Genomic DNA, 14,367 nt, shown 5'->3' with positions numbered 1-14,367 from the left:
TTTAAAATTTAATTTGTCAGAATATACTATAATTGGAATACATCAGATTCAAGATATACAGCTTCAAAATACTGTGCAGATATTATGTTAATATACTGCAGTGTATTCTCTATTCTTTCTTTTTTTCTTTTTTACATTTCTATCCAACTAAAAGAAAGTTGAAGAATAAAGGTAAAAAATTTCTACCAACTTGCACAGGCCTAAGACTGAAACCTACAGTAATGTAACTCAAAGCAGTGGAATCACAATCTGTATAGCCGACATAGATGCACATTTATTTATTCATATAATGTGGTGTATATATAATGTGGTATATGTGTGTGTACATGTATTAGATGAGTGGATTATTAGAAGCAAGTAAGAAAGTATGCTAAAAAGTGACTAATCAAAATGTCACTTAGTTAATTTTTAACACTGCATACTAGCTAAGCATGGTACCAATATTTATATAAACAGAAAAATTGTGTCCATGTAACATATTTGCTGCAGATCTATGCATTTTACCTGAGGTCAAAGCACATTTTCCCCACAAACAGCATAATAATGTTAATAAACAAACCAATACATTTACATACAGGAAAATAAGTCAGTTTTTTTAAAATTTGTTTCACCATTGTTTTAATAAAAGCCCATATCAGTTAACAAAGAAATTGAAGTAATGCTGAAATAATCATATAGTACAGACAACATCTTTTTCTCAGGCAAGGATAACTGTGTTTATAACAAATAAATAAAGAAGCTGTCTACTGTAGACATTCAAATTTTAGAGATTATAAAGAATAAAGATAAAAGTTATCTTACAAAGTTATATCTAAAAATAGAAAATACTTGAAGAGTAAAATAATACATTTGTGTCCTTAAGTAACTGTTATATATAAGCTGTAAGTGACTGATCATACATGAAGGATAAAATAGGGATAGAAATGAATGATATTATGGGGATGAAAGATATTAGTGTCACCTAAGAGCTTGACACCTGAACAAATCCTGAAATTGCTTATTATCAAAGCGGTTCTGGATGAAAATGCCAGCATTATTTTTCCAACACACAGTGCTTTTGAAAAGAGGTGTAGTGTAGGTGACAGAAGTAAACTTTACATTATATCTTCAAATAAACTATAACTGCTCAAAGTGATTGCTTGTCTTTGCATATTGCGTCTTTATAATACCATGCAATATGTAAAAAGAGAGATTAAATGGAATGACTCCTGTTTTATATGTGAAGATTATTTTATTCCTAATATCAATATCAAGACCTGATATTTAATTAAATGCACATCATTTATTTTATAAAAACCATTAGCTTTTATTCTGTGTTTCTACTACATTAATAAACCAGTTTATACTAAACCTTTTGAACTTTACTACCTAACAGAATAATTATGACATATTATTAAACTAGTAAGTTTATTTTTCTACGTTGTGTCCACGCCAATTTTAGGTTTCCTTTGAACAATTAGGTTACTTGGAGAAGCAAAATGGGAAAAGATTGGCCTTTTATTCGGTTAAAGTGGCGACTTCCAAGAGGTTTAATGGTCTCTGGGGGCACCTCCCGGAAAGCTGGAAAACTGCAGTCAGAACGGGTTAAGCAGGCAGCTGTCAGCGCCCCCAGACAGGGCTGCAGAACAAAGGCGGCACCAGCCGCTTCCCCTCCGCCGCGCGCGCCGCGGCCCGGCCCGGCCCGGCCCGGCCCCTCGGGCAGCCAGGGCCCAGCGCCCCCGAGGCGCGGTGCTACCGCGCCGCACAGCGCCGGCGCCGCTGGCCGAGCACTCGTACGAGCCCAGTTAGGAGGGGCAGGTCCTTTTGAAACGCTACCTGTGCTTAATTCTAAAGTTGACCTGTGATGTGGAGATAAACCCGTAGTCTTCTTTCCCTTTTGAGTGATCATATGTGCATGTTAGGAGAAAAAGATTTTAGATATATTTTTCAAAACGAATTATTTTTTAATAAAATATGGGACATTTCTATGTATTTAATGTTATGCTTAAAACAGACTGATTCATCTGTTCTTAATTTAAAACAATGGATTTAAGTTTTTTTTTTAATTCATAATATTCAACAGATGAAGGACATAAATCTTAACACAAACATAGGTGATGCTAAGAGTCTACTCTTCATCTGACTACACACTCATCTCTGTCGTTACTGGAACCTGGTGCTGTTACTAGATGTTTGTTTACACAGGCTTACTAAAACAGTGACAATGAGGTCCACTTAGTGGACAGTATTTTATAGCACAAGGTGCAGAAAAATTCTGTGTGTGCGTTTGTGCTTGTGTGTGAGGAAGAGATCAGAACATTTTTCAATACAAAATAAATAACCACCAAAAGCTAAAGTTACCATTTTAGTGGCACCATAAAGGTAATTTTCATGTCGAGTTTAACACTACACTGGTGGAAGCAGCTACTGAATGTGGATCTGTGAGCTTGAAAAAGCATTGCTATTGTTAACATACCAGGTACTTTAAATACACCAGGATATTGCTACAGGCATTTTACTTTTCTTACACTATACAGCTACTTGTATAATTTTCTTATACAGATTTCTTTCATCATCATCATTATTATTCTAAGAACACCTCCAGTCATATTGAGGAATCTGACTTAAGCATAGAAACGTGATTCTAATCTTTCTTCACCAGTATAAAACTCAGAAATACTAATCTTTACTGAGGCTAATGAAATCACACTATTGTTGCAAACCCAGGGAACTTCCTATGCTATTGTACTGTACTTTTATGAGAATCTTCAGCAAAGCCTGGAGATCAGGGCAGTACCATCCCACGTTCCTTTTAACTCCAAATCCTATGCAACAAGACTATCTGCATTCTACCCTTTACATTGAAAGAGAGGAAAGAAAAAAGAAATTAAGCCAAAAGACTTATGCTGCTATTAAAAATAACCAAAATAATCAATATATCATAACAGAATTACTTGTCATGAGCCTAATATATATACCACATACCTGGTATAGTCAATTACAGTTACATGCAATTACACGCAAAATCAGTGTAAAAGGTTACTATTTTCAGCTGGGATTTTTTTTTTTTTTTTATCAGGGCTCATATCTTTAGATTTTCTAAGATTTAGTAACTACTACAGATTAACGCCAGCTGCTGATTTTTCTACAAGTGCATGGTAACAATCCCATCTGTAAGGCTCAAAATGGCATGGAGTAAGCAGTGATACAATATAAAATATTACAGCGTACTTGCAGTGTAAAATAATTACTATACCAAATATTATAATCCTTAAAAACTGTATTGAAATAGGTTTCATCCACTTGGGATTTCCTTCTGTAGTTGGCAGGTCAATGTCTGATATAAATGCCTCAGATTAGGATCACAAAATTAGGGGGGGGGGGAAAGATACTTTTTGCCTGAGTTTATTTAAACAAATATTATATTTCCTGTTTATAAAACTACAAGAAAATGAAAATTACATGCAGTAAGCTACTTTGCGCTTAACCTGTGTGAAAAAACACACAGTATAAACAAGGAGACATCAGAATTGCCTCACTAAAATTTGAGAAGTATGTGCATTAAGTAAAAACAAACATACTACACAGAATATTGCAAAGCCAAGCATGCTATAAGGGTTAAAACTTTCAGGGTGCTTCTTCTAAGAATCAAAAGAGGAAAATTATCATTTCGTTATAGCTGGAACCCCAAAACAAGCGATTCTGTACAACTGTTAATGACCAGCATCTAAAATAAAGTTTACACTTTTGCAGGGCATTGCTGAGCATGAAAAGCACTTACGCAAATACTTAGCTGCAAGCTAGTTATGTAACCGTAAAGTAGGATTATAGCAATATACAGTCTAACTGCCTAAAGATGTATGTATTTATATATGAAGGCTGAAAGATTTCATCTCTTCAGCATTCAGTGATGCAACGAGCCAAGTTACAGTGATATAAAACCATGTACTTGCACTGTTACGATCCATATGATCATGTGTTAGACTACAAACCACCAAAATTAGGTACACACCTAACTTGAAGACATATCTGAGTAGTCCGAGTATCTGAGTTCAGTGGGTAAATGTATATACTTCTACGCAAGTAGTTTGGTGAGTCAAGCGCTCACTGGGCCAGTGCACTCAGCATATTTTCATCACATACTGCAACTGATATGAAGCTATTTAATTGATTCAGGGCACTGCCCCCTTTAATCCTAGTTTAAAGACTGTCTGCTTAAATACTTTTCTTTTAATAAAATATTTACTGGATAGTAATATATTAAATTGTAGAATATAGTAATCTCATTAAATGAAAGATGTGAAAGTACAGTAAACACTATTAAGTAGTAATAGCTTACATATCAGAATTCTTGATTACTAAGGCTGAGATTTAAGTGATGGGGGCGGTGCATGTGTTCCGATTACAAAATATAAACTTGAAATACCTAATTTCCTAATACAAAAAGCATAAATTTCCTTCAACCAAACCCTCAAATGTTATAAAAAGAACTCCATACTCTAAGTAATAAAAAAAAAAAATTGCATTTGAATTTGTACATATAATTAGAGGGAAAAACATCTCCCTGGAATTATTTTGATAACAATTTAGATAATTTTAAGTATGAAACTGTTTATGGATCTATCTATTCAGAACTATTAGTGAAAAGCTGAAAATAAAGTGTATCAGAAAATATATAGGCAGTTTATACCATATACTTTACCAATATATAGGTACAATAACTGTCAGCATAAGTAAGACAGTATTTTTCATGTTATCTTACAGTCTACGATTGTAGTCAAACAACACATTTACCTAAATCACGTAATCAAAAGCAGATGTATAACCTGTCAGTAAGATCCTGCAATGAACACGTTTTGGTCTCTCTTCCTTTTGTTCAAAGCTACACTGCCACTTTAACACTACATAAAATGAAAAATTAATCAATTATAAACATCAAAGGATGACACTTAAAATGAATGTAAGTATTGGAATAATTAAGAATACTCATTAATACAGAAAATGGAAATATAAATTTAGAAATGAACTTTTGGCACATTCTGTCTCTAAACATAAATGCTATGAAGGCTTTAAAAATAAAGATAAAAGTGCTACACTCATAAAAATGTTCTTTATACAACAGTGCACAAACACCTGTGATCATTACCTACTATTTTAAGCATAATTGAAAAAAAATCATCTTCATTAATCTTTCTGCTTTCCTTTCTAAATTAATTATGTTCACTAACAAAAAGTAATTCCACCTACATTTTTATAGACTATTATTTATCAAAAGCAAAGTATTTCTTAACTTTTCCCCTTTATTTCAGAGCTGATCCCATGGACTAGGAACTTCACAATTTGGAACCCTTTTCCTTTGACTTACACAATATTGGACAAGTCATTAAATTTCTCTGCATGTTTCTTTCGGTGTGTAAAATTATGTTAGAAAATAATAATGATAGTTATTGACTCATTGTATCTTCTCAAGCTGAAGCTATGTATTAGCATAAAGCACTATACACAAGGCTATGCATTTATTATCCTGCTATTGCTATGAACAGTTCCCACAGTATTTTTGCATTTGTTTGTGATATCAGATTCAAGTCCCCACTAGAACTTACTCAATAGTCTAAGGACAAACAGACCACACAGAGATTAACTAAAAGGGAAAGAAAAGAGAGGTTTTTACACAGTTCCAAAACATTCACTGTGAGAATTACTAGGAGGTCATGATTATACCAAGGCAAATTAGACTGTTTTTCTTTACTTCAGACTCTTTTTGTGCTGCAGATGCTTCACCTCTGTGGACTGTTTTAAAAATAGAAGTCAGTTGTGTACAGCTTGTACATTATCTTCAGTACTAAATATTGTTGAACTACAGAGAAATGAAAGCACTAGAAAACCGTAAGACCAAACTTAGTAAAAACAACAAGTTACATAAAAAAGAAAAACTTCAGCTCACTGTGTTCTTCTTTATTAAAGTATGTCATGTATTTTATCTTTGCAAGAGTCTGATGAGTTTTTGCAAGTAAAATTCTGTTTCCTCTATACTTGCTAATAGTCATGAGAATCTGTAGTTTGCACCTTCCCATTAAAAATGTATTGTATTTTTTGAAATTATTCACCCCGCCTTTTATCCAGATCATGTCTTTGAAAGGAGGAAGTAGATAATAAATGGAATAATTCATGATTTCCCATTAAATATGAAACTTTCTTTTGCAGAGTTTAGAAAATGAAGTTCTACATAATGTACAGAAGTTGATTAGAACTTTTTTTAACCTTTTCAAGAAAAACCTTTCACATTACACAAATGCACAGAGAAGTTTCTACAGGAAAGGCAAACCATTCACTTCCCACACAGTTCTGTTCTTTAGATCACTGCCTCATTACACTAAATCACATGTTTACCAGGCCTGAAATTCACACAGATTATTCATTTGACCAAAAATACTGTGTGCCTCTAAGTACTAAGGTCCCTTTTTGAAAGTTTTTTTAATAAACATTGAATCCTGATCATGACAAGCAAGATTGTTAGGAATTATTCAGACAGAAAAAATACATATTTAGATAATATTGTGAAAGCAATAGCAAAGAAATTTAAAATTTATCAATCTGTTCAGTAAGTAACTTGTGCCATTTCCCTCTCCACAAGTATCACATCAGCTGGGAGTTTGGGACAGAGCCTTAATTTAAAATTTCTTTTATTATGAAAGGATACTTCTTTGGTTTTGAATTTCCCTTTTCCATATTTTTTGATGTTTAAAAATGAAAAAATATCCTTGTAAAATGTAAATGAGTTGACACAAGTTTCTACCAGTTCTAAACCACAGTAATGTAACCAAAGAAGGTCATAAGGTGTTCCTGTTATAGGTCACATCCAAAGACTGACATCAGCAAAAACAGCAAAATCTTTCTAGGACCTGAATATGGAAGCAAAAGAGCAGCTGACTTCATGCTCTCTTTTACTGCTGTGTCCTTCTTTAGTTCCCTGGAGCTCTCCTCTCTCCCTCTGTTGCGCATAGAAGTGGAAGCAGCTTAAATCTGTGCATCACTAGAGTCAAGTCCTGTGCAATCAAGGGCTGAAATACAAGAGGAAAGCAGAACACCTGATACACCTACACATCAACGATCTGGATCTTAAATTGCCTTTTGCAAACTTTCTTGGAATAGCAGTTGCCCCTCCTCCTTCTTTGCCTTAACCCCACAATAACAACATAGTTTTCCCAGCCCTTATCCTTAGCAGCATCCCTATCCCTTGGGATCTTCACTTCATAGAGCTTTGCCTCCTAATGAATTTTGTGGGGGATGCCCAACATGCAAATGGTCAAAAACCATCTTATAACACAAAATTCCCAAACCTAAATGAATATTATTATACATGTCCAAAGTGGTAAGTCTCCTGTGAAGATCTCAGGTTGTGAGAAAGAAAACTTACCAATATAATAAGCTTGTTAATGGACAAAAAGTCCCAATCTATTTGTTGAAGAAAAGATGCCACAGGTCATCTATGAAGTGATGTTACTGATCTACTTGATGGAGGTGACAGCAGCTAAAAAACTGGAATAATCACAAACCCATTCAGGTATTTGTATTCAGTTTCCTTAAAGAAGAGTCCATCAACACAGAAGGATATAATTAAGACATCTCTAGAAAAACAAGTGAGACTACAATTGAAGCCTGAAACTCTTGTGATTTAAACAACTTATACACAGAGAACAAGATCAGAAGAAGCTAAGTCTAACAGTATGACTTACTATTCCATCACGGCTACAATGAAAATAGGAATAAATAACTCTTCAAACTAGACAGCTGGTTGAGGAATCTCTCCTCTCCATCAGCCTACAAACTCCATTCTTCTTCCTTACTGGACTCTCCAGATCACCCTGGCCTCTAACAAGGTGAGGAAGCTCCTAACTCTTTAGTCTTGGACAGACTGGGCTGAATATTCAGAGATCAACTGGCAGAACATGTAAGGATGTAGAAGAGAACTCTCAGTTACTTCCTCATACTTATCTTGAACGCTAACACATAATCCCACATTAATTATCTGAAATCTTTTTTTCCTAACTCTGTGTAGCTGAGATTGACCTTGAAAATAGCAGGCACTCTTTTCTTTATTATTATTAAATTGTCCCTTTTAATTCTCTCCAAAATACACTGTATTCACCGAAGAATGGAAGAATAATCTCTGCCATATGGCACTAACATAAGATTTAAAATAGATGCCAGGTCATTTTTGTTCTTGCCCTGCCAGCTTCTGGTAGAAACACTGCATCAGGAATTAGTGTCCAAGAGATATTCTCTCTGATCTCTTTTACAGCTTCTGAAATTCAACAGTTATCCAGTGTGGGATTTGGCAGATAAAATGTACCTGTCTACATCTGAGCTCATCACCCTTAGCTCTCTATATAGGCAATGGAGAGAAATAGGTACTTCAAAAGCGTTATTTGCCTTATTTTAAAGCAGTTGTCTGAATCCTAAAAGATGGGGCTCATCTAATCAAATGATTTATTCTTATTTCTTTCCATTGATTATAAAGGGTGATTAATCAGTCAAATGGATCTAAATTAAACTTGGGTGAAATACCTGTCGGTCCTTTTGCAGAGAAGGACAAAGGCTTATAGAAGCAAAGAATTACTACTATATTCACTGGTCTTCATTCCTAGAGAAAAAATAGTATGTTCTAGCTCTCTTATACTTAGAGGTTGTCTTCATCAAGAAGCACCAATTTCTATAGCTGTTGGATCAATCCAAAAATGGTAAAAACTTAATACAGATTCCAACAGTAAAATCACTCCTTGTGGCTCAGTGCAGATGATGAGAACTATCTCCTTGAAAATCATGAAGTTCAAGTTTTATTCTTCTAAAAGCCTGTAATTTAAGGGACATGTTTACTACTTTCCTTCCTTTCAAATTAACACAAAGGTATTTGACAAAATATGAAGATGCTGAGGAATGACTCCAAAATTTGAAGGCCCCACAGAGCCTTCTGGAGAATTCCAACATCATAATTCATTGGAAAAAGCGAAGCAAAAGAATGTCTTTTACCTTTAACTCTTCAAGGCTCTACTTCTTGGAAATAAACCCCAGAACTTGAAGGATACTGTTTTGTACAGAGGACCACACTCTGGATACAAAAGCTGCAGAACATGGAAATCCTTTCACCTTCCTAAAGGAAATGCTGCAGAAACTTGTGAGGAGTCAGAGACCCACCTTTATACAAGCTGCAAAATAGTTTAATGATTGAATTTGCCAGTATTATTTGAGATGGCAGGCATGTTGCTCTGGGGTCCACAGCCCATCTGAGAATGAAAGCCTTGCCTCTTTGTGTCCAAGATAACCTCTAAATGGACCAGTCTTCTCGTGAATTCTAAGCAGAACAACCCCCAGATCTCAAAAACATCTGATTCAGCACATATACAATGATGTTGTCTCCTGCCTGAACAACTTGGATCAGAGCATATCTTTACTGACAAATTTATCACAGTAAGCTTTCCATAACACACTGATCCCACCTCCTCACAAGACAGAAAACACAAATACTATCGTTTTCACATATGTAGCTCAGCCATACTTTCTTTATATATTATTTAGATGTCATCTGACTACAAGTGAGTCTAGAGAGAGGACAGTAGGAGGATTCCAAGTCCATTCTTTGATTCACAGAAATACACCTAGTAAGATCAGCAATTAAATATTTTTTATGTTACTACTAACTGAAACTGTTCCTCTCATGAGAAGGATTTCCAAGTCTCTCTTTCTAGTCTTTAGGTTTTGATGATATGGTCTTCTTTGGATGGTTTTCACTTGTATTGAAGAGAAGAGAATTGTTGCTTGATCATTCAGGCCCTGACAAAAAAGATTAGGAAACAGGAACGACATTATCCAATTCTGGTAATTTGGTATTCTAAATGCTAACCTAAATACCATTCTAGACTCCAATCTCATTTGAAGATTCAGTTTTTGAATCAACCTTTTAATGAAAAACACCTTACTTCACACTTCATCACGAGCTTTGTGACTCGGAGATCAGCCATAAGAATAATTTTCAATTTTTACTGCACCTAATTTTGAGCCATTAATAATTTGGTGAATCAAGACCAAGAACAGAAACTATCAGAGAAAGCAAACTGGAAGCCAGTGAAGTCAGCCAACTTCCTTGTAAGCTTATACAAGCCTAATCCTGTGGCAAGAAAGCAGTCACATTCTGCATTAATAGGAACCTATACTTTGTTTCCATCTTCAACTTCTTGCACAACACTTCTGATTTCAAGTTACGGTCTTAGAGAAGAAAAAAAAACAGAATAAATGAAAAAACAAAGCAACATCTAGTTTCAATATAAAGTACTATCTTTCATTAGCAATGGTTTTCCTCTTCTATCATATCTGCCTGGGTCAAAAATTATTACAAAGAAAAAGACCTAAAAATATCTCTGCATTTTTCCTCAGATAGATGACATTATAACACAAGTGCTTTTAAAAGAATTCTTCACATTTGCTGAAGTCTGGAATAGGATGCACTACTTATAACAGAAGGATAACTGCAACCTTCCTTTTCTTCTTCAAATATGAAGAAATTAGCTTATCTTAATTTTAAAATCACTTAACATGATTTTAGGAAACAATTCTAAAGAACATTGCTTGTTTCCATAAATGTGCTAATAACCATAAGATTCTTTATAAATGGTAATACAATATTATCTGCCTAATATGTACTGAAAAAACAAAGGGTGTTTAACATTAAGCAGGAGTATTACTATGAGAATTTTGTCCTGGCAAAATAATGACTTAAAGCAATTATTAATCTCCATATGAACAAACTGCTTGAAGATATTGTCCTTTTTAAATGGTACAAAAATCAATCTAATCTTAGTAGCTATATTATTGGTACACTAGTCAACTTTTCCACCCTAAAATTCCACAGATTTCTCCCATCAGCATGACGTACGAATTATCAGTACAGAGGATGCAGGACTCATGACACCTAATTTGAGAAACCATGCATCAGTACATTCTAACACTAATAAATATGTATCTAAAAATATACTACCACTGACCTGCACGTGCATAACTGCTGTCAGCACAAATGGGAATGAATATTATTTACTTTAGTTCAAAAAAGTAAACTTCTGTTAAAAATACTGATAACCTAATTTGTTGGTTCAACTCTGAAATTATCACACTGGTTAAAACTGTTTGCTTTCTACTCCAATTTTAAAACATTGTCAGTGATGATGATTTTTCCTGGAGGAAAGGAACCTTGATCATGCATTATTTAAAATTTGGACAAAATTTATTTAGGGAACATATTTTAAAGTATCTCAACAAAATAACAAGTATTTTTGTGGCATAAGAAAAATATTCCATCCTCTTATTTATAAACCATACAGCAGATTGTAACCATTTCTCACACTTTTTTAATAAAAAGCATCTGTTGTATGCTAAAGCATACAAAGCATAACATTGATTTCAATGAGATCATTTACAGATATAGCATTGCCTTATTTTATAAATTGGTTTAAAATTACATTTGATGCATTTAGTTTTTTATAACCAGATTAGCCTAGTACTAACATAGCTGTGTAGCTGCTAGTTTGTTATCATTTTTTTGCTCCCAAATTATTGTATCAGGTTTATGGAACAGCCACTGGAAAACTATACATTACAGAAATTTTGTAGCTCCAGAGTTATTACCAATAACAAATATTTGGAGAATGATTAAATACACAGAACATGCAAATCGTCTTTTAAAAGATGTACTTAAAACATCTGGGTAGAAATAAACCAGAACACATATGGTATTTCAGTTTTAATTTCTTAAGAGGCTTTGATAACTTTGAAAAACAGTGTATTATGAAACATGAGGAAAACTGTTACAATGGAACCCCTCTTTGTATATGCACTGTAGAACAGATGATAAAATTCCCTCTTCATTGCTAGTTTCCTTGTCTGCAACCTCCACACTCTTTCAGCGTTTGGCTATAAAAAGAAAAATCTTACAAGAGGTGGGTTTTTTTGTTTTCTTTTGCTATTAAAACATATAGCAGTAAAAGGCTGACCTGATCAAATCAGAGCAGTAAAATGCACTTGGAAGCCCTAAGGCCTTCCTGAAATAGCAGTGACTTCCTGTATAATCACAGAGAAAACACTTCTGTCCCTAGCATGGTGAGTACACTGTAGAGATCCACTGGCGCTAAGGACAGAAACAGTTTTTCCTCATTGATAAGGAAAGTCAATCAGCAACAATTGCAGCATATCGACTGCAGCAGCACTGTATAGCTGGTACAGAACAAGAGTGACGATGAAGGAATGCATTTATTTCTGTGCTTGCTGCCTGTGGTTTGGTACTTCTCCCCCCTGCACGGGGGGGTCCAGTTCATGTAGACTGTGACCAGGTCACAACCCAGTCTTAGCTCCCTTCTCTTTAACCAGGGTCTTCCAAACCAGCTCTTACACCCAGCATGATTAGCATGACAGCATGATCAGCAAGGGTAACTGTCCCACCACAGCCACATGCACTGACAGAATGGTAATGCAGCGCTTCCTGCCTGTCCTCCTGCCTCGCTTTCCCCCCACTGTCAGGCTGCTCTCTCCCACACGCTGTGACCACCGTGACAGAATCTCTCAGAGAGAAACAATGGAACAGATTCCACTTTGCAATCCCTAGGAAAACATATAGAGAAGGTCCTACCCATCACTGAACCAATCTTTAGTTCATCACCCTCCACCTAAATCCTAATTCAAATAAAAGAAGTGGGGCATAAGTATACTTTAAATAGATTGCTCTCCTAGGCCAACATACCAGATACATTACAAGCTCTGTGCTGACAGTCTAAATACATATTAGCTTTATCACATTACCATTGTGAAAATAAAGATGAACCAGATGTATTTCAGTAAAAGAAAGTGAGTCTGCTGGCTGAGTGTTATATGGTAGGGTTTAGGACATTGCTAAAGTTATCATCCCTAAACATTTTAAGAGTAACCACTTAAATTTGATAATTTTCTGTATTTTAATTAGAGACTGTTTCAAGAAAGGTTTGAAGGTATGTTCTTAGGCTAGGGAAGGTGAAAAAGAAGCATGTTTTGCAAGAGACTGGCTGGTTGAATTCCTGTCTGATTGATAGAAAGTTTTTATGCTGCAAGGGTGATGTTGCAATATTAATTGYTAAGGTGCCTAGAGCCCTTGTATATGCATCTTCTTATTATTTAAATATTGAAATAAATAAACCATCTCACTTAAGCTACCAGCAATTCAGATTTGTTAGAATTCTTTCATTAATTTTGATGGTGCTGAACCCGGATCTGTTAAAAGACTGCAGAAAAATAAGTCAGTCAGTAGTCTCTTGTAACTTCTCAATGTAAATACCTCAGCTGTAAGAAATCAAGTTATCTAGGTTGCTTTCATTCATTAGGTTTTTAAATAACTAATGGAGTATTAAACTTCACTGCAGAAGTCAGGATTTGGGCTTGGCTAAATAATAATTCAAGATTACAAGAACATGCATTTTTGTACACTAAGCTTCAACCCCAGAGGAGATATACCAGAATCTCACACACACACACACACACACACACACACACACACAAAAAGCGCACAATTTCAAATATAATTACTGACACAATCTTAACTATAATGTTACAAACGTGATCTAATACATTGGTAAATATAAGAATTAATAAAGCCAAGGAGTTAAATGTTTTGATATATTTAAGATCAGGAGAAATGAACCATCATTATTTAATATCAACTTTAATTTTTAAATGCCAAGTTCCCCTAAAAATGGTAGAGCCTAGGGAACTTTAAATTTAAATGATTATGATGACTAGAAACAAAGGAAACAATAAACTTAGCGGATGTTAAAATGCCTCAAAAAAAGCCAACTTACGCAGCAGCTTCTTGTTTTGACAGCCCTTTGATATTCTTCGCCAAATAATCATCTATGCCATCTTTGTCTTTGATCAAATGAACCCTAAATTTAAATGAAAAAAAATTAAAAGAAACACTGTGAGGTGCTGATATAGACTTCTGCAGCATGTGTAATATATTAGCATTGCCAAGTAGAGCAAAACACTGAAATATTGACAAAGTAATGTATCAGACAGATTCTATATAAACACATACAAGTATCTTTTTAATTTTTGGTCTGTAGCTGTTTTAAATCTTTATTTCTGCAAGAAAACAGAGTTGGTATCAGCTTTTAAGGACCTGGTTATCCTAGATTTCTATCCAAATTGCAGGAAATTTTGTATTAGCTAAATCAATATTAATTAAGCTATATACATTCAAACTGTTTTCTAAATTAGAGCCATTACATTTTTGCATTTTCAGTATGTACCAGATAGAGTGGCCTGATCTGTTTTGTATTTAACTCTCTCTCAAAAAAAAAAAAAAAAAAAAAAAAA

General features: G+C 34.5%; 1 protein-coding gene across 1 annotated transcript in view; it reads right to left on the bottom strand.

The window, feature by feature from the left end:
- TTC29 (tetratricopeptide repeat domain 29) overlaps positions 1–14,367 on the bottom strand; it is a 152,259-nt gene that overhangs the window by 116,492 nt on the left and 21,400 nt on the right. Inside the window, exon 3 of the mRNA XM_026087532.1 lies at positions 13,851–13,934. Coding sequence (XP_025943317.1) covers positions 13,851–13,934 — 84 coding nt within the window. The remainder of the gene's footprint in view (positions 1–13,850; positions 13,935–14,367) is intronic.

This window comes from Apteryx rowi, unplaced genomic scaffold, assembly GCF_003343035.1.
Source record: "Apteryx rowi isolate R43461 unplaced genomic scaffold, aptRow1 scaffold_72, whole genome shotgun sequence".
Taxonomy (NCBI): Eukaryota; Metazoa; Chordata; class Aves; order Apterygiformes; family Apterygidae; genus Apteryx; species Apteryx rowi.
Note: the sequence above shows the minus strand (reverse complement) of the source record. Positions and strands in the feature narration are given on the sequence as shown.